The sequence below is a fragment of the Kwoniella botswanensis genome, chromosome 2, assembly GCF_036426115.1.
Source record: "Kwoniella botswanensis chromosome 2, complete sequence".
Classification (NCBI taxonomy): Eukaryota; Fungi; Basidiomycota; class Tremellomycetes; order Tremellales; family Cryptococcaceae; genus Kwoniella; species Kwoniella botswanensis.
The window spans coordinates 947,054-966,656 of NC_088600.1; the positions used below are offsets into that span (position 1 = coordinate 947,054).

At 44.6% G+C, this 19,603-nt stretch overlaps 9 protein-coding genes across 9 annotated transcripts; 5 read left to right on the forward strand and 4 right to left on the reverse strand.

Moving 5' to 3' along the window:
• Positions 1 to 89: 89 nt before the first annotated feature.
• Positions 90 to 858, forward strand: L199_007238 (uncharacterized protein; the record flags this gene model as incomplete). The annotated part of the gene is made up of 4 exons (XM_064892932.1): positions 90 to 113; positions 189 to 246; positions 435 to 490; positions 619 to 858. The coding sequence occupies 4 exons, from the start codon at positions 90 to 92 to the stop codon at positions 856 to 858; spliced, it is 378 nt and encodes a 125-aa protein (XP_064749004.1).
• Positions 859 to 1,475: 617 nt separating this feature from the next.
• Positions 1,476 to 3,094, reverse strand: L199_007239 (uncharacterized protein; the record flags this gene model as incomplete). Its single annotated transcript, XM_064892933.1, has 8 exons — positions 1,476 to 1,555; positions 1,672 to 1,897; positions 1,975 to 2,257; positions 2,350 to 2,399; positions 2,464 to 2,520; positions 2,583 to 2,624; positions 2,737 to 2,898; positions 3,002 to 3,094. 8 exons carry the CDS (start codon positions 3,092 to 3,094, stop codon positions 1,476 to 1,478), a joined length of 993 nt encoding a protein of 330 aa, XP_064749005.1.
• A 974-nt stretch (positions 3,095 to 4,068) lies between these two features.
• Positions 4,069 to 7,248, forward strand: L199_007240 (uncharacterized protein; the record flags this gene model as incomplete). Its single annotated transcript, XM_064892934.1, has 10 exons — positions 4,069 to 4,108; positions 4,180 to 4,238; positions 4,304 to 4,408; positions 4,482 to 4,760; positions 4,837 to 4,989; positions 5,050 to 5,199; positions 5,251 to 5,319; positions 5,402 to 6,836; positions 6,906 to 7,147; positions 7,225 to 7,248. 10 exons carry the CDS (start codon positions 4,069 to 4,071, stop codon positions 7,246 to 7,248), a joined length of 2,556 nt encoding a protein of 851 aa, XP_064749006.1.
• A 1,938-nt stretch (positions 7,249 to 9,186) lies between these two features.
• Positions 9,187 to 10,578, forward strand: L199_007241 (uncharacterized protein; the record flags this gene model as incomplete). Its single annotated transcript, XM_064892935.1, has 2 exons — positions 9,187 to 10,338; positions 10,483 to 10,578. The coding sequence occupies 2 exons, from the start codon at positions 9,187 to 9,189 to the stop codon at positions 10,576 to 10,578; spliced, it is 1,248 nt and encodes a 415-aa protein (XP_064749007.1).
• Positions 10,579 to 11,077: 499 nt separating this feature from the next.
• L199_007242 (uncharacterized protein) lies at positions 11,078 to 12,177 on the reverse strand (the record flags this gene model as incomplete). Its single annotated transcript, XM_064892936.1, has 5 exons — positions 11,078 to 11,191; positions 11,281 to 11,439; positions 11,548 to 11,866; positions 11,957 to 12,033; positions 12,103 to 12,177. The coding sequence occupies 5 exons, from the start codon at positions 12,175 to 12,177 to the stop codon at positions 11,078 to 11,080; spliced, it is 744 nt and encodes a 247-aa protein (XP_064749008.1).
• Positions 12,178 to 12,577: 400 nt separating this feature from the next.
• Positions 12,578 to 14,258, forward strand: L199_007243 (uncharacterized protein; the record flags this gene model as incomplete). Its single annotated transcript, XM_064892937.1, has 7 exons — positions 12,578 to 12,698; positions 12,780 to 12,872; positions 12,941 to 13,061; positions 13,142 to 13,518; positions 13,584 to 13,813; positions 13,882 to 13,978; positions 14,056 to 14,258. The coding sequence occupies 7 exons, from the start codon at positions 12,578 to 12,580 to the stop codon at positions 14,256 to 14,258; spliced, it is 1,242 nt and encodes a 413-aa protein (XP_064749009.1).
• A 152-nt stretch (positions 14,259 to 14,410) lies between these two features.
• L199_007244 (uncharacterized protein) lies at positions 14,411 to 14,944 on the reverse strand (the record flags this gene model as incomplete). Its single annotated transcript, XM_064892938.1, has 3 exons — positions 14,411 to 14,546; positions 14,613 to 14,691; positions 14,773 to 14,944. The coding sequence occupies 3 exons, from the start codon at positions 14,942 to 14,944 to the stop codon at positions 14,411 to 14,413; spliced, it is 387 nt and encodes a 128-aa protein (XP_064749010.1).
• Positions 14,945 to 15,690: 746 nt separating this feature from the next.
• Positions 15,691 to 18,025, forward strand: L199_007245 (homocitrate synthase, cytosolic isozyme; the record flags this gene model as incomplete). Its single annotated transcript, XM_064892939.1, has 10 exons — positions 15,691 to 15,900; positions 16,019 to 16,040; positions 16,109 to 16,169; positions 16,269 to 16,432; positions 16,537 to 16,878; positions 17,043 to 17,101; positions 17,168 to 17,325; positions 17,410 to 17,544; positions 17,630 to 17,858; positions 17,945 to 18,025. 10 exons carry the CDS (start codon positions 15,691 to 15,693, stop codon positions 18,023 to 18,025), a joined length of 1,461 nt encoding a protein of 486 aa, XP_064749011.1.
• Positions 18,026 to 18,495: 470 nt separating this feature from the next.
• On the reverse strand, positions 18,496 to 19,460 carry L199_007246 (uncharacterized protein; the record flags this gene model as incomplete). The annotated part of the gene is made up of 3 exons (XM_064892940.1): positions 18,496 to 18,727; positions 18,856 to 19,055; positions 19,143 to 19,460. 3 exons carry the CDS (start codon positions 19,458 to 19,460, stop codon positions 18,496 to 18,498), a joined length of 750 nt encoding a protein of 249 aa, XP_064749012.1.
• Between the last annotated feature and the right edge of the window lie 143 nt (positions 19,461 to 19,603).

Sequence of the window (19,603 nt, forward strand, 5' to 3'; positions counted from 1 at the left end):
ACCCTAATCCACCTCTTCGTTAATATCAAAAAGGTTCACTTGATCTTTAGTAGTCACCACTCACAAAACGAAAAAAAAGCAGATTCAAGATGGCTTCTATCCTCCGACTTACCGTGCGTATACAGTTTCAGCTTGGACATGTCAAGGGGAACGGAAATGGGATAGCTAATATATTGTATGGCTTATAGGCTCAACGAGCTGCTCCTTCTTTCACTCGATCTTTGACCGTATCGGCCGTTAAGATGGGTGAGTGTTGTGGCTGGATCACTGCGTACATGCTAGGAGACAAGCGGACGGTGGAGTGTTGGGGGGCGGAATGCAAGATCCATGATGATCTGTTCCTGTTGGGAAGATGTAACAGATGAAGGGAATCATGGACGATATATCGAAGATGAGATAGAACTATTTGCTCATTTTTCTTCACCTGCATACAGACCTCGTTCAAGATTTATACGTCAACCAACTTAAATCTTACAAGCCCGCTGCCAAAGTGAGTTTCTCCTTTTCTCCCAGCTGGTTCCCGCTACCGTCCGTCATAAACAAACGAGAAATCGAAACATCTATCAATCTGCATCTGTTCGGCTCAAACACTAAAACACCTGACCTCTCCTCATATAGTCCGCCGACGCCCATGTAGGATCCGTCCGAACTTACTCTGCTCCCAAGGCTCCCTCCGCCCCTACCCTCCCTTCAGACCTCGCCTCTGAATTATCCAAATTCGACGCTGAGGAACCTGTCATTGGTGGATCGGCCCCCAAGGCCACTGCTACCGCTACCGATGCCGAAGGTGGAGAGTCTGCCGAGGAATACTTGAAGTTCTTGGAAAAGGATTTGCCCAAGGCTGACGCTCACCACTAAACGGCGAAGTGTAGAATAGAGATTATAGTTGGAGTGGAATAGCATAAATGTGGATGAATACGATGCATTAGAAATTTGAATAGGATTGAGGTATACTTGTTTAGCGTCTCGTTGATCAATCATCATTCTCTGGTAATACTGACAGAAATGGCATCTCATTCAAGGTGTGGTCACCGATACCACGACGACATCGACTGAAATGAGAGCAACAGTTTTCTGCTCAATCTTACCATTTTGTGTCCCAATATCTGTTTTCATTCTGAGTTTCTCTAAAACATCTTGCGATGAGTGGATGACCGATTAGTCAACCCTCGTCGTGCCATATCCGAATGCATGTCTGTTTGATACGCATTTATAAAACCTTCATGCGCTTTAAGCGGGGTTGGCTTAACGGAATCTCAAAGCCTCAAAGCTGTCCGTGGCCGTTATTCTTCCTTTGGATTGAACTAGCCTTTCACAACCGTTCCGTTCATTATATACCGTCGCAGAAAGGACATTCTCTGTACCACTGTCGATATACGTATAAACGCTATATAGCTATGCATGATATGCAGATGTTGATCATTGATCATTGTATCAAACCAATTCAAACAGGTATACAAATGCAGTGATTATCATCAATCATCTTCTTCACCTTTAGCTAACCTCTTTTCTCTCCTTTCTTTACCTTTTGCACGAGCCTCTTCCACCGCTTTACCTACAATGATCAATAGGTGGAATAGATCAGCGACGCTACTCATCACGTTACCTGACCCTCAACCAAGCGGTCCATATTGTGGTTTTGTATGTTTTTCCTGTATTTATCTAACTCACCAGCTAGACCACTCTCTCCTAATCCCTTGAATAACTGAAATACGACAGGTAACAAATTATTCCTTCTCAGGGTATTCTCCAATTGCCCTCTATTCGATTTACTCAACTCGTGTTCTAGTTGATCTTGAATTTGGTACTTCTCCGTCTGATTTGTCGAGGGATCATTCAGTTGTCGTTGAAGTCGAGGGAGGGGTGATGATCGAATACAGAGGAGATTGAACATCAACTGATGAATTAGATGAACATAATTCATCAGCAGTTGATTGAATATTAATGTGAAATTTGAAGTGTAGGATGGCTCACCGAACCAGGTGGATAAGTCGCTATCCTCCCTTCAACAGTCTCTCTAGCATTATTCAGCCAATCGCCATTCTCCTCATCTATCGGTGAATGCATAATTGGGTTTCTCCTCAGTCCGTCCAACTCGTACAATATCCCATTGATAGGTAAGTACGCAATGAAATGATAAGCGTCTTCTTCCTCCCTTTCGGGGAAGGCGGAGGGATCCATTGAGAAAGGGGAAGATTTGGAGAAAGAGTTGTGGACTTCTCGGATATGAGGCGAGGAAGATATCAGATGACCTAGACTGCGAGGAGGAACTTGATCAATGTCGGACTTGATTGAGGGTGTAGAGGTTGGTATGGCCAATTGAAGCTATTCGAATATAGTCCAACTCACTCTAGCGATTCCATACCAGCTCCAAATTCCCTCAAATTACCCAATTCTTCCTGCGACCATCATCAGCTGTTCTGAGTTTTGGTATGAAAACCGAGATGGCAGGTGACCACTCACACCTAGTTCTATTGATTCTTCGGCATGTTGAGACTCCTGGGTGGGGATGTTCATAACCTGCCAAACCAATGTCAACTTCAGATTCATGTCACTGGAAGACCATGTGAGAAGATGCTTACAGCGTTCAAGGCAGCCACAGTACCACAAGAATTATTGATGACCTGTTGTGAAAGGTGGAACAGGAATTAGCGAGATACTCATCAAGTCATAGCCTTAATCGTTTGTATGATTACGCTCGTTCCGTACCACATATAAGAGTTATTGTTAACCCACCTGATTAGCAAACCATACACCCGTATCTAGAGGATCTACTTCTACGCCACTCGTCCCCTCTGATTCACTCGCAGAAGGTTCGACATACTTGAAGAGGAATATCAGGGCATGTATAGGTTTGAGTGTGGAGAGTGTCGCTTCGTCAAGTGAATACAGGTCGTCCTACAACATTGCGAAAGAGTGATAAGCATCCATACTCTAACAATCTACCATTCTTTTAATCCGATCGTAACGGTGATAGAATTTGGTCAAAGATGATACTCACAACTTGTAGACCTTTCACACCTAAATCTTTCAATAGTTGGGTAAACACCTGAGGATCAGATTCGGTCAACGACCAGCCTGATGGATCTTCCATTTCCACTGATTGTTTTTAAGTTTAACAGATGTTCCAGTTTGGGGTTCGTATCGATGTCGAGAAGTGACTAGCTTGGTCTCAGTCTATCTCGATATTCTACGCAGTGAAAAAGGTAATGTTCAACGTTCTTCAGTTGGGCTCGGTACCCGTTGAGGAAGACATGCCATCTCTCGAATTTCAGAGGAAATATCAAAACACAAGTTTGGATCATGTGGTGCCCCATAAATCAAACGATGACTTGCGATCTTCTCTGCCACTTCATTCCACTTACCGCCTATTCGCTATAGTTCTGCATGAAAGTGGAACTGGTAGATATGACAAATCGATCTGGACAGGACAGGACCATCAACCCAATATGGGCACGTTCGCCTGGACATACGCTCAAGTGATGAAACGATGTCGGTATTTTCGTATCCATCACCTGTCTGACATTAGTTTCGAAAGCTCATTCATACATCGGCATGCCATGTTTGCTGCCTGAGTACCTACGCATCTGGACCATGTACCTCGGATATCAATGCTTTGATCGTGGAGCCTTCTATACACCACAAAGAAGGAAGGAAGGGCGGGAACTCAGATTCCACCTTTTCCTCTCCATCGACTGCGTGCCACTTGCCAAGACGTCATAGCTTAAATGCAGGAGGATTTCTTGATATGCGTATTTTTCCATAATTTATCCCAAATCTATCCTACCACGTTACGCGTTTGTACGATACACTGTACGCCGTACACCGCACACCGTAGAAGGATGGGATTTGTTTGGTATAGCTCTCTGTCAGTTACAGACACACCGAAGATCATCATCGTCCAGTGGATTTCATACTCATCCTTTTCTCACATACCATACATTCCACTCAATCAAATTTGCAACACCTTACCCTCCTTATCTTCCAACTCCTCTCGAAATCAAGCAATACCGGACCACCAAGCATCCTATAAATCTTCCTTCAGCTCCCACTCTAAAGATCATCAAAATGAACGCGGCTCAGCTGCTCCAAGATTCCTTGTCGCCCAGTAAGTGGTCATTTGCCGCCTTTCCTTATACTATTTATAGGTCAAACTCACTCGTTATATCCTACCAATAGATCAAGCGGCTCGAGAATCAGCTACCCAGCAACTCGAAGCCGCCGCCAGGGATAATTTCGTATGTTCCCTTCCAGAGATCTGATACAAATCTCAAGCTGATGTTATGTATGGGGATCATGATAGCACGGATACCTTCACACACTCGCAGTAGAATTAGCAAATGAATCACAAGACTTGAACGTCCGTTATGCTGCAGGTCTGGCATTCAAGAACGCTATCGCCGCTAGGGTGAGCTCATCCTTTCTTCACCTTACCCCGTGCTGGCCATCTCGCTCACTTTGGTATGGTTAATCAACTGTAGGACGCCATAAATCAACCTCAATTGACAGAAAGATGGTTATCACTTCCGGATACAGCAACAGCACCATTGAAACAATCTGTACTCTCAACTCTTGGTTCACCTCAACATCGTGCAGGTGCAGTCGCCGCTACCTGTGTATCAGCAATTGCAGCAATCGAATTACCAGTTAGCAAATGGCCAGAATTGATTCCTCAATTACTGGAGTTTGTAGGTAATCAGGAGAACCAAGGGTTGAGGGTGGCTACTCTCCAAGCTGTCGGATTCATTTGTGAAGTGATTGTAAGTAGTTCTATCTATCTATATCTCTCCCCAAAATCGGTTCCATCTCTGACGTGCTTCTTCAATCTTTACGTAGGATCCCGAAATTCTTTCTGCACGATCGAATGAGATTCTCACTGCCGTCGTACAAGGAGCTAGAAAGGAGGAACCCAGTCATGAAGTGCAGCATGCTGCTATCCAGGCTTTACTCAACTCGTTAGAATTCATCAGGGACAACTTTGAACGAGAGGTAAATCGCCTTATCCCTTCTTTCCTCGGTGTCGGATCACTTACGCTGTTAACCTCGCAGGGCGAACGAAATTACATCATGCAAGTAGTATGCGAGGCTACTCAGAGCCCAGCAGTCACAGTCCAAGTTGGTGCCTTCGAATGTCTCGTTAGAATAATGCATTTGTACTACGAAAAGATGGATTTCTACATGGAACGAGCTCTCTTTGGAGTGAGTCTACTATAGATAGAAAAGTCAGATTGTAGCTGATCGAACACCCAGTTGACAATCATGGGTATGAAACATCACGAGGAACCCGTTGCCCTTCAAGCCATCGAGTTCTGGAGTACAGTGTGTGAAGAGGAAATTGACTTGGCTCAGGCGGCGATGGAGGTGAGTTTTCAGAATTGTTGGCTTCGCTGACTTGTGACAGGCATACGAAGAAGGAGAACAGCCACTCTACGTATCGAAAGGTTTCGCCAAAGCTGCTCTTCCCGATATCCTTCCTGTACTTCTCGAATTACTTTGTCAACAGAACGAAGATGATGACGAAGATGATTGGACAAAAGCAATGGCTGCTGGTTGTTGTTTAGAATTACTCGCCAACAATGTTGGTAATGATATTGTCCAACCGGTCGTACCATTCGTGGAAGCTGGTATAACACAATCCGACTGGCAACGTCGAGAAGCTGCTGTCATGGCTTTCGGTTCGATCCTTGATGGTCCTGATCCTGAAGTCCTTGCTCCTCTTGTCACTCAAGCACTCGGTGCTCTTATCGGAATGATGCAATCCGACCCTAGTCTGCAAGTACGAGATACGGTTGCTTGGACATTAAGCAAGATCTGTGAGAACATGCTTCAAGTCATCGATCCCGCAGTTCACCTTCGAAACCTCATCACTGCTCTCGTCATCGGCCTCAACGCTTCTCCTCGAACTTGCAACAGTTGTTGTGCTGCTCTCAACAGCTTAGTGGTACAGATTTCAGGCGATGCCGATCTGTTAGGGGATGATGTGCAGACATCGCCCATGTCCGAATACTACTCTGGTATACTGAAGGAGTTAATGCCTATTGCCGAAAGACCCACCAACCACGCCAACAGTCGAAGTGCCGCTTACCAAACGATATCCGTATTCCTCGGCTCATCCGCCAATGATACTCTCCCAGTTGTTCAGGAAGTCGCTGTTGCCATGCTCGCTCGACAAGAAGCTCTTTTGGGCATGCAGAACCAGTTGGTAGGCATGGACGATCGAAACAACTGGAACGATATGCAGATCAACCTTTGTGTCGTCATCCAATCTTTCATCCGACGATCACCATCGATGGCTGCGCCATTCGCCGACCGAATCATGACTAACTTGTTAGGCCTTATCCAAGCTTCAGGTAAACATGCTGGTGTCTTAGAGGATGCTTTTGCTACCGTCGGTGGATTAGCCAGTGCTCTCGAAGCCGGTTTCGTCAAATACATGGATGCTTTCAGCCCTTTCCTCTTCTCCGCTCTTGGTTCTTTCGAAGACTGGCAAGTTGCCCAAGCGGCCGTATACGTTGGAAGTGATATCGCCCGAGCTATCAACGAAGCCTTGACTCCTTACGCCGAACGATTGATGGTTGCGCTCATCGACCTGCTCCGAAGTCCTGTAGTTCAGAGACAAGTCAAACCTAATGCTATCACGACTATTGGTGAAGTTGCCTTGGCGATTGGAGGTGGATTCAGGCCTTACCTCGATACTACCATGACCATCCTTTCTCAAGCTGGATCAACTTCTGCTGCTCCAGGTGATGAAGCTATGATTGACTTTGTGCAGACTATGAGAGAGTCCATTGTAGATGCCTTCATCGGTATTATGAATGGTATAAAGGACAGCGATGGTGGGTTAAACATTATACTCCAAATGCAAAGCCGATCGTGCGCAGCTGATAGATCAAACTGAAATGTAGCTTCCGCAATGCAACCTTACGTATCTGGAATTATGGGATTCCTGAAAACGTGTTGGTTGGACGAAGATCGAAGCGACTCATTCAGCACTGCTTCCCTCGGTTTGATTGGTGATTTCGCTGAGGCCTACAAGGGATCCATACGAGATGAGCTCTTACAGGATTGGGTATCGCAAGCTGTTACTTGGGGTAGAACGAGATCCGGTAACAAGCGAGCTAAGACCAATGCAGCTTATGCTCAACAGGTGAGTGATCATTCTCCTCGTATAATCACCGAGCGATGAAGATGTCCTTGTATTGACGACGATATGGCAATGCGTAGGCTATCAAGAACGCTTCAAAATAAATTCAAACTCCCTTCCGTTCGACCACATGACTCAATCCAACTTTCTCAGGTTCTCATGAAAACTCCTTATCCCCATTTGCATAGGTTCCGAATCGATATCAACATATACAACAAATCATCAACAACATCTTGCCGCGCTCTGTCGTCCAAGGACGATACAAACTCACATATCTATATAACATGTATTTACGCCGCAAGCATTTTCTTTTACTCTAGCATATTTCTCTATCCTGCATAGCTCGTTTCTCTTTCTCGCCACGCCAATAAATTTTAGAGTTTGGTTTTTTTTCTATCTTCCTTTTCTTTGGAAGACTTATCCCTTTTCCGTTTCTGAATTTTTCCTTCTCAATAGTTAATCACAGGTAGGTAGGTAGACAGGTACATTATTCATTCCTTTCCTTTCTTTTCCCTTTTATATATCTCACGTTATTTGTTAGATGAATTTTCAATTTACAATGTCACTTGAAATCATACCCCTTCCCAACCACTTCTTTACAGTATTTGTAATGATTCGAGATGAACAGAAAGCTATTCTACTGTTTGTGTTGAGAGTATGACCAAGAAAGACAAAATGACAGATGACATGAGTACTAACACGACATGAGGAACGCAACTGGGTGGTCCAAGCACCGACTAGTCGTAAAGATACAGTTCCCATCAATGATTTATGATCCGGTCAATGACCCCATCGTTCACGCTCGGATCAAATACTATCTACAGTATATTCTGCAACACGTTTCGATCGAGTGAAAAGTGGAAAGTGGCAGTACGAGCAACGAATTTTGATGGTTGTCAAGTCACAGGTTCTCAGGGAGAAGGAACCCGACATAGCGTATGACTGTGATACACGTTACATACTCTGTGAACGTGCATATCTCATGATCGGGCCTGATGATTTGGTGAATGAGTGCGGGCGGGTCAACGCGGTCCGTTAGATCGAAAGGACGTGTATACAGTAGTCTTTATTGTCGGAATCATACCTGAATCAATATCATTCCCATCAAAATCGACCTACTTACAGGATACCCCACTCAATGCTTTGTTAATGAGTGATGTAATCCAAGACAACCGTTTGACAGGGTCATACAAAGAATGCTGCAAGAGATCAAGACAGGGGGTTGATACCGGATCTGCCTCAAAGGAACCCGGTTTTCAGTTTTTTTTGGTTAATCCCAAAAAAAGAGAAAGTAAAAGAAAAAGAAGGAAGAAGGGCGTGTTGTCAAGTTGGATTAGATTAGTTGTTGGTAATTGATACTATAACAATAACGAGTAATGATCTTCAGACCGTACTGACTTTGATACTGCAAACATAGCGGAGGGGACCAATTCGATTCGACCGTACCATCCGATACGAATATCTTACCCTACTCAAATACTTGAAGTTGGTTACTAGGGAAACAAACATCTATTGTATCGAGGTCGAACCATTGCGAAAGACAACTTTGTTGTCAGCTTGAAGAAATCCTCAGGTTCCTTTATGGAGATACCCTATCGAGAGACATTCAACTATCTCAGCAAAACTTGGAAGGAAAACTACATTCTATCCAACACAGAGAAGAACAAAATACCCAATATTCCTTCTTCCTGCATCACCTCCCTTTACTTCCTTCCCTTCCATCTATATACATACCATCATAATCTTATAATTCCCTATCACCGATCGATACACACATTCAAAGAGGAGATAGACCTATTTTTGCTGTTTTCCCGCTTCTGTTTGTTTGTTTGTTTGTTGTGTTTTGCGTTGTCAGCCAACCAACTACTTTACGCTCTTTTGGTCAATTACATTCATTTCCATTTCAAAATACCTTTTACTACAACTTATCTAAAACCAGTCCCAGGAGGGATTCGATTCTGATTGAGTAGATTGAGATACCTGTAGTGAATAGATATACACCACGAATCGCAAAATAACATTCCCAGCTCTGGATCGACAGCATGTCAGAAGAAGATAAACAGACAATGCCACCTCCTTCGTCATCATGGACAACCGCACCTGCGACTTCTCAAAATCCATCCGGAGGTACCACCGATACTCAATTTTCCGAACGCAGTCAATCGGTCCTCTCTCAATCTCAGTCACCTAATTCAGATTCAACCACTAGTGCTAAACGACCGCGAATTGAAATTGAAGAAACGGAAACTTTCCATTCTTCTGAACTAAATTCTTCAACATCTACGAAGCCATCAGGGCAGACTCAAAGTCATGGTCAACATTCGAACTTCGGACCCTCAATTATACCTAGCACTAGTGGAGGTAGTCTCAGATCTTCTGCCTATTGGCATGACGACATGAATGTCAATCGACAGCGATATCCACCTCAACATTCTCCCTACACTCAACCTTTGCCTGGTCCAGCTCAATTGCCACTTTTCCCCTTTCCTACCTCTATGGGATACCCTCCTCCGCCTCCGCCTTTGCCTCATCCACATGGGCCTGACCAACCATTCTCGATTCCCAGCAGCACCTTCAACACTTCTCTGAAATATACTCCAATTGTTGGACTTGCACCTGTTGTGACCCAATCCTCAAGTCACAGTAGACCCCCTACGCCTATAACGCCACATGCACCTGGTGGATTCCCCAATCCCGATTCCAATCAAGATTTCCATCCTTCGCCTTTAGGGGATGGACTTGGATTGGCATATACCAATTATCCACATCCTCAGCACTACGTTCATCATCCTATACCTACTTATATACCTCCTTCTATCCAATCACAAAATTCCGGTTCAGGACTTGGTCCCTTGATGACCACTTCGATACTTCGACCACCATCTACTGCGGGAAGTTCCTTAGACTCACCAACACCAATCGCCACCGGAACAGCAGGGGCCTACCAGCCATCACCTTCACCGCCACTTCAATCTGTCGCCGTACCGTCTTCGACGTCAAATGTTCAAGATTCACCTATACCTTCTCTCGAGCAACTTCAGTCGACTCCAGTCACAACTGTGAAACCAAAGGGTAAACATAAAGGTATACCTGGACCTAAAGCTAGGATACCTACCGAAGCGAAGATTGCCATTGCTGAACATGTCATCAGTAAGGGTGTGGCTATGGCGAACCTCGATGAGTTGGCTCAGATGGTGAGTGGATCATTCACCTATGGAGGAACCGTGTGTGGTTTTCAGTTCAAACATGATGAGCTTTCTATCGCCTAAGAAATAAATGAATCTCAACGGTCTCATGGATGATGCTATTAGCTTACATTTGAATATTTTTTCGAACAGACCGGTCTGACGAAACAACAGATCAAATCACAATTGGTCGACAATCGTCAGAACGTCCGAAAACAACTGAGCGAGTTCGCAAGGGGATTGCAGTAGTTTTCCACGGCCTGATGGGTGATATGAGAATATATGAGGAGATGTTGAATCTCTTGTGCGTGTTGGGTGAAGAAGTGTGCTGGTCGGTGAATATGTTGCTGCGGATGACAATCAGAATGTTGTACGTTAGTGGAAGAGAGAGTCAGTATTTCACACTTGTATGTATTTTACGCATACATATAATTGAATCATGCAATATAATCTATTTAAAAGTCGCTGTCATATTTGCACTTTCGCCAGTATTGTCAAATTGATCACTGCAGGGGAGTGATAGATCTCTTCAGCTGAGTCATTCATATCAGGTTGTAAGGTTGTAGGAAGATACCGCCGTCTCCTTGGGATGCAGTAAAGGCTCATCATACGCATTCATTGCCGCGATCAATGGATGCTAGCTGAGCACGTCATATGGAGTCTCGGGTTTGAATGGTCAGTCTGAGATATCAGTTGATGTCCCTACACTAGTTACAATGATCTGCATGCAGTATGTGCTGTGATGATCCTAATCCCTATCATCATCATCCGAATCATCGTCGTTACCCTGCTTTCTCTGTGAAGGTAATAATCCAGATTGTTGACCTATCAAACCTTTCTCCCTTCTTCTCTTTACGTCCCACTGTTCACAACAGAACGTTAGCCGTTATCCAATCCCATTACATGTGCACCTCGCTGTTTAGGAGAGAGTCCAAATAGATCCGCACTCACATTATGTACTCTAGCGAAATTCACTTCCATCACCGTGATTTGTTCTCTTAAGAATTCCAGATCTTCCACAGTCTCTTCATGTGATTTCTTAGCTGTTGATAATTTGTTGGTCAACAATTCGATAGCTTCTTGCAGTGGGTACATCAACATGATGTTCGCCTATTTGAGGTTTTCTATCAGCGATGTACCTCAACGCTAAGCTTTGAATAATGAAGGCTTGAAGCTTTCATACTAATTAGAACTTGGATGTAAGAGGAGTTGACTTACACCTAACCATAATCCCACCTCTCCCGTCTCAGTCACTTCAGCCTCCGCAAAAAGCGTATCATTCAACTCGAACAACGTCTTTAACGGCTTATCCTCCTTTTTCTGATCATCCGCTTCGTCATCCAGATCGTCCAGGTCATCCAAATCATCATCGTCGCTATCTGCATTGTTCTCCTCTTCTTCGATAGGTTCACCCGATGCCTTCTTCCTCCTGACCTGTAAGAACTTTACCACTTGGAGGGTCTGCTCCATATCTGGTATTTTACCTAAGAGGGCTTTACGTCGTTGTTGTAAGGATATCTCCATATATCGATATTTCCTATATGTTCGAGAGAATTCGCATATGTCAGCTTATCACAACCACAGAAACTTATCAGCAGACGGAAGCTGAGTGACGACTCCTACTCACGCAGTTGTCTCCTCGAATTTCTTCATAGTACTTTGTATCTCTGCATCTTTACCTCCCACGTACTCGTCCACATCAGCCTGTGTTCATCGTTAAGATTTCCATCAGCTGGCTTAAAGGTACGTGAAGAGACAGTAGCTGATACCTACCACAAATGGCGCTTTGGGTATTCCCCTGGGGTTGGTCTCCATCTGACCTTTCGATGAGGAAGATGTGGTGGCCATATCTCTCCTGATTTGTCGATTGTCGATCAATCGTGGAAAGTCCAGACAAGAGGTTCTAAGAATGTTGAAGATTCAAGATGGAACAGAGAGGTCGAGGTTCGAGGTCAACCCAACGGAAAGCGCTCCGTGCGGGGGTTCGAAAGGATAAGAATGAAGCTGTAAATGAGCTTTTGATTCCGCTAATCAAATATCCTAATGTGATTACAAAGGGTCACCCGTGAGCGGCATGTGGAGGTGAATCCATAAAAAAGTTGCTTTTTATCTTGTCTCGTCTCTGCATGGTCAAAGGAGATAGTGATAGTATAAGCCTTGTCAACTATATAATCTCACGCCCAAAACCTCAAGACCAAAAGCCAGAGACCAATAACTGGCGGCATTACTTTCCGGAACGCTATTCAATATGGATACTCAGATCGAAGCTTCTACCTCGACTTTACCGCCTGTAGAGGAGGTACCCCTTTCCCTCGACGAGTATATTAGGTATGGTAGACAGATGATCATGCCTGGATTTGGTCTTCCTGGTAAGTGTAACTTGAATTCGATCAATTTAATTTTACATGTGAAACTTCAGAGGCTTACCTCCTTTTTGGAACATCGCATAGCCCAGCTCAAACTCAAGAATGCCAAAGTAGCAGTAGTTGGTGCTGGTGGACTGGGTTGTCCGGCACTTCAATACCTCGCTGCATCAGGAGTAGGTGAGTACCGGCTTCTCTATCTAGGCCCTCGACATCCACAGCTGATCGAATCATACTATTTACTGTAGGAACAATCGGTATTTTCGATCATGATACAGTCAGTTTAAGTAATTTACATCGTCAGATACTCCATACGACGGATAGAGTGGGTATGAACAAGGCTGAATCTGCTTGTATAACGTTATCCGCGTGAGTAGCCAAGTATGAGTACATCTATCTACGATTTACAATTCCATTATACTGACGATCACCGTTTTATGCGTTTCTAGGAATAACCCAAGTGTCAATCTCATTCCTCATCCCGTACCTATAACGCCCTCAACAGCCATATCCCTCTTGCAGCCCTACTCAATCCTTGTCGATTGTACCGACCGACCACTCACCCGATACCTCCTATCCGACGCTTCCGTACGACTGGGTATAACGTTAGTGTCCGGCGCGGCGATCTCCTCAGCAGGACAGTGGGCAGTATATGGTGGATCTACGAAGGCAGGAAAGCGAAGAGCGTGCTATAGGTGTATCTGGCCGAGTGTATTACCTGGTTCAGGGGGTAAATGTGAGGAAGAGGGAGTATGGGGTGTTGTGACTGGTTTAATAGGAACAGGAATGGCAGGGGAAGTAATAAAACTTATAACAGGGAAGGAAGGTATGTCCATCAATAGTGATTCTGCGCTTGATGTTGGATTCAATCTGATCAGATTTGTGTCACAGATCAAGAACCGTTACTACACCTTCATCATCTCTGTTCGAACCCATTAATACGGACGATACGTATGAAAGGTCCTTCACCCAAATGTATAGCCTGTGGACCGTCTGCGACGATCACAGATGATCTGAATGTATATGGATACGAGTCGTTCTGCGCAGGTGCGATGGGACCTGAAGTCGATGAGGAAACGGGACTAGTGGAAGGACGTGAAGGAGAAAGGATAAATGTGAAGGTATGTACACTGCAACAATGCAGCATCTCGTCGTGTCGAGCTTTGACTGATACCATGCCGTCAATCAGGACCTGTCTGCTCTACTCAGCTCTGATTCTCAGATATCGCTGGTTGATACACGTCCACCTGTAGAATTTGGTATATGCTCATTACCAGGGTCCATCAGTGAGTTGAATAGTTAGGTGTCGAGATTTCAAGCAAACCACCAGCACCGAGTTGACCGAGATACCTCTATTTTTCAGATATACCACTTCCAAGTATCCTCAAAGACCCATCTTCCATCCCATCAACAGACGAGGTCATATTCCTCTGCAGAAGAGGAAATGACTCGCAGATAGCGGCTGAGGCTCTGCGTAAGATCTCGGGTGAGAAGAGGATAAGGGATGTGAAAGGTGGATTGAGAGCTTGGAGTAGGGAGATCGATCCTGAGTTTCCTGTTTATTAGTCGACGCAAGTCGGATTGATATACCTTGCATACTATTTTCATACCCATGGTTTCGTTACCCACTTGTCTCGCATTAGTCAACATGTTAAGCTGGGACCGAAGCACAATTTGGACTGCATCGTGATATACGAGTTCGTCCTTATGCATCTCTATCATATAGGTTTTGAGTATTCCATCACTTTGTCACAACTTGCTTGATCACCACCTGTTGACCTTACACAAACGAATGGCGGACCTTCGCCTTCATCCCTTTCTCTGTTATCCGGTATGACACATTTGATATCCTCGCTACACACATTTAGCAAAAGAGATCAGTGAATAGGTCAAATGAGAGCTTGGGAATGGAATACTGACGGATAAGGACATGGACAGTCCGCCGGAGTAGGTACACAAGCTAGAGATGATGGACAGACGTAACCGGCTCTACAGTGGACTGTGAATGATCGATTCGACTACCGGTCAGCAAAAATCACGCCAATTCAGCCCCTTTCTACGTATACGGAATCCGACTCACCATTATCCATCTCAGTCCACCCTCTATGTTCCCTCCGCCTCGTGAAATCCTGTTGTTGCTCATGCACTGGCGGGCCGTGTCCACCGAACGGGAATCCATGTTGGAAGAAACCGCCGAATTGGGCAAGGGCGAATGGGAACACGAATAGCGCGAGGTAGATGAACCGTATCATGGTCGGTAGAGGATACCAAGGTAGCTGATAGCTAGTACTGTATGTTCATTCCCAGTCAACCCTTTGCCTCGTTGTTGAAAAGCAGGTGTCAGTCTCAATCTACGATCAAAGGAAAACACGTCGAAAGAAACGTCATGAACCGGCTCATCACGTGACCTGGCTATTGAGCTCGATTGCAATCAAGATTGTATATCTTCCTGAACAGGCAATTCTGGTCGGATCAATTCCCGGGGGTGGGGGGGAGGGGGTTGTTGAAAAATTCGAAAATCACAAATGCAAAAAGTCAAGCAAATTCGAAAAGACTGCGTTTTCATCGAGTCATACAAGGCAGCGAACTCATATGCTCGGGGTCCAGCTGGGTGAGGCGAGGATGAGGAGCAGGCGAATGCATGAGTACGTAGTAAGCGGCATTCAAGGAGTCATGACATAACAATACTCCCAGTGACTCGTCTAAATCTTCATGAGCACTCCACTTTTTTTGGGCGTTTAGTTATATGAGTCGAAATTAATTGGTAGTTGGAGTTTTGATCACAGTCGAGTTACATAACGTCAGTTTTGGTCGAATTAAAAAAAAACCGAAGTTAAACTGAAAACGAAAACTTCTTTGTTACATCAATTCATACATACATACAGATACATCTCGGTGGACTACATAAAAGTATCATTTGCATAGCATAACCTCCCTTCCAGATACACATACATATCAACTTCGTCAGAAAAGAAAAGAAAAGAAACGAATCGCCAAGATGTGCCCTACACCAGACCAACCTATAACTTCCAACGGTGACGAAGAGATGGTCCCAATCATAAATGATGGACCTCACATCTCATCATCTACCAACGGTGAAATCAAAAGAACGAATGAAAGTACGAGTCAACAGCCACCTGCCGTCAAGTCGCATAAGGGTTTGTACGGTAGAGCCAGCGATTTCTTGAGTAATACCTCTAATTGGAGTGTGAGTTACCCACTTCTCGTTCGACTTAAGGAATCTTGAAATATACCAGAAGCCATATTTTATCATATCATATACATATTACGGATTTGGTCTGACTTAACTTGATGTTATTATATAGATTATCGAATCCACTCTTCGAGGTTAGTCTCACGCTTCTTACTGCTGCTGGTGACCTCTGAAACTGATAACATTGCTATGAATTCTATAGAGGGTGAACAGTTCGCCAATGCCTTCTTCACTCTCGAAACCAAGATCAAGATCGCTAAGATGTGAGTTCTGGCGCTTTCTTGACACTTTGCACAACATCTATGTTTATTATCTGTTCTCGTTAAGCAATCGCTGACTTACATCGACTGTTGACTCAAAAGGCTTGACGAATTCGGTGTTGAATACATCGAACTCACCTCCCCTGCCGCCTCACCCGAATCGAGAGCTCACTGCGAAGCTATCTGCAAGTTGGGTCTCAAGAAGACCAAGATCTTGACTCACATTAGATGTCATATGGATGATGCCAAGTTGGCCGTTGAGACCGGTGAGTGTGGTGTTTATATTCAGGAAATTTTGAAGGAGGAGGGGAAATTACAAATATCGACATATGAGCTAGATCACTGACGTATAGTTTATTCTGCTATATAGGTGTCGACGGTGTAGACGTGGTCATCGGAACATCTTCATTCTTGAGAGAACACTCCCACGGAAAGGACATGACATGGATCACCAAGACCGCCATTGAAGTTATTGAATTCGTCAAATCCAAGGGTATCGAAATCCGATTCTCATCGGAAGATTCATTCAGATCCGAATTAGTCGATTTACTCTCCATTTACCGAACGGTCGATAAGATTCACGTGAATCGAGTGGGTGTCGCTGATACCGTAGGATGTGCCGATCCAAGACAGGTTTATGACCTTGTGAGAACTTTGAGAGGTGTTGTCAGTTGTGATATTGAATGTCATTTCCATAATGATACTGGTTGCTGTGAGTTATATCTCATCTCTTCATCTTCAACCTTCATTCCATTCGCGTCTTCTGTAATCCTCCCTCTTTGTCACTTTGTCATGATTTCCCACATCGTTTTCACCTTTATCAATTGGTGAATCAAAATCAACATCAGTACTGACGTACATTTTCGTATCTCGTAGCCATCGCAAACGCCTACGCTGCCCTTGAAGCCGGTGCCACCCATATCGACACTTCCATTGTGAGTCATTTAGCAACATGTGCAGGTCGGTAGTGCAAATCAGCTCATCCTATTTTGCTCTACCAGCTCGGTATCGGTGAGAGAAACGGTATCACCCCTCTTGGTGGTTTGATCGCTCGAATGATGGTCGCCGATCCTGAATACGTCAAGGGCAAATACAAGTTGTCCATGCTCCGAGAATTGGAGAACGTCGTTGCTGAAGCTGTTGAGATCTCCGTTCCTTTGTGAGCATCTATATTCACCGCATTTTGTCTCTCGGAGTATAGGAGGACATCGATGCTAATTGAGATGTTCTACCCGTTCAACAGCAACAATTACATCACTGGTTTCTGCGCTTTCACCCACAAGGCCGGTATCCATGCCAAGGCTATCCTTGCCAACCCCTCTACATATGAGATCTTGAACCCTGCCGATTTCGGTATGACCCGATACGTTTCTATCGGGTGAGTGCTAGATCTGATACATCGTTGGATGATATTATTGTAAATTTGCTGACGTGTTTGCTTTTGCTTTTCGATATCTGCTTAGTCACCGACTTACCGGATGGAACGCCGTTAAATCCCGAGTCGAGCAACTCAACTTGAACCTCACCGACGATCAGGTCAAGGATGCCACCGCCAAGATCAAGGAGTTGGCCGATGTGAGAACTCAATCGATGGAAGATGTTGATATGATCTTACGTATCTACCACACCGGTATCCAATCGGGTGATCTCAAGATTGGTCAATCTGCTGTATTGGACAGGTTGCTCGAGAAGGTGAGTTGATATTTTCTGGCAATGAATCACTTCTATGGAATAAGCGAAAGATGAAATATGAGCTGATGTCTTATTGTGATCGTTAGCACATGCCCTCGAGAGATTCTTCACCTAATGGAAGTGCCAATGGCAACAAGAGAGCCAGACTTGAAGGTGCTACTGCTTAAGCTTTAGTTCCAAGGAGGATATGTGTACGGAATAGAAGTAGAACATGGAAAGGGTTTCCAAAAGACAAAAAAAGGGGATGATGATCTGTCTGTCATGACCTCAATACTCCATTAGTCCGGTCCCAAAATATTTGTTTTCATAGGTTTTCTCTTTATGCTATATCATTACGCAATGCATTTTAGTACAGTACAGTTGATCTGATGGCATATCATCTATCGCACTATCGTACTTGATGGCCCCCTCTCGATTCTCGTATACAGACAACTCAACTTGGCAATGACAATGACAATGAATCTTTCGAGATGAAATCGTCATCGTCACTACGATGGGTTCAAACGTTTCTTCACATCTCAATTATGCAAATATCTCATTTACCTTTCTTCTCTATGCAACGCAATGTAGTGTACAGCACATGAGACCAATTATAAATTTTACATGATTCTGATCCACGATCTATCGTGATCCTGGATCAAACCTTCTCGCAGACTTTGATCGCTACTTTACATCCTACACCTATGATGGCAGATAAGAGACTGTGCCCAGGTGCTTTCTGAGCACCTTCCTCAACGGCGAAATCGAGATGTTCCAATTCGTCGTCTCTGAATTCTTTGAGGATGTCAGCCATCAGTGGGAGTGAGGGATGAGGTGCTGGAGAAGATGGGTCGGTGGGGTTGAGGAGCGGTTGAAGAGCTTTAAGCTGGCTAAAGAAGTCGATGAATAGTCAGCGTAGATCCCAGTGATACAAGGCGATGGGTTGGTTCAGAATATTTATCCTGAGAAAAGGCAAAGTAGGTGTGTTTAAGATCGTATATAAGTGTGGTACACTCACTCATCGTAATGTTCACCTATAACAGTTTCCACCGCCTCGGTACAAGCCATAGCGGCCTCCTTCGACAGTAAGCCCGTACTTGCTCCTAGACCAAAAGCCAAAGCTTGCCATAGAGGGTATAACACCGTGGGTCTAGCTCGATGTTGAGTTTGGAGGTGGGAGAGGATCGTCAGATGATGTCGTTCGTTCTCCCACATTTCCTATGACAGGGATTTATTGTCAGTCTTCGGATCCAACCTTCTCATTGTGTAGTGTATTTGTGAGCAGTTGTAGCAGATACAACCCACCTCAACCTGTTTACCCGTCTCCTTGTCGCCTTTCACATCCATAGCCCATTTCTGACCCCTGTATATCCAATTTGCCCCCAGTTCCCCAGCCTGATCCACACGGATGATCGAGTCGATCAACTGCCTCTGTTCGTCCGTAAGATCCGTGGGGGTCGTCGTGGTAGCTTCGATAGGTAGAGATGAAGCCGGCGAGGATGATGATGTAGGGGAAGGGGGCATATAAGCGTGAGAGGCTAGTGAGCGAGTAAAGAGGCGAGAAGAGCTGGCGAGGGTTGAGGAACACGAGGGAATGAGGGATCGAGAGATGATGGGTGTCATAGTGTTTTGTTTAGGTAGAATGATACCAGGGAGATTTAGATAAAGGGATAAAGAGAGTATTCTGGGTTGGAAAGTACTATACGGTAAGGTCAGGTGAGGTTACAGTCAAAACAATGAGAAGAAACAAACTCTCCCAGTTGGCA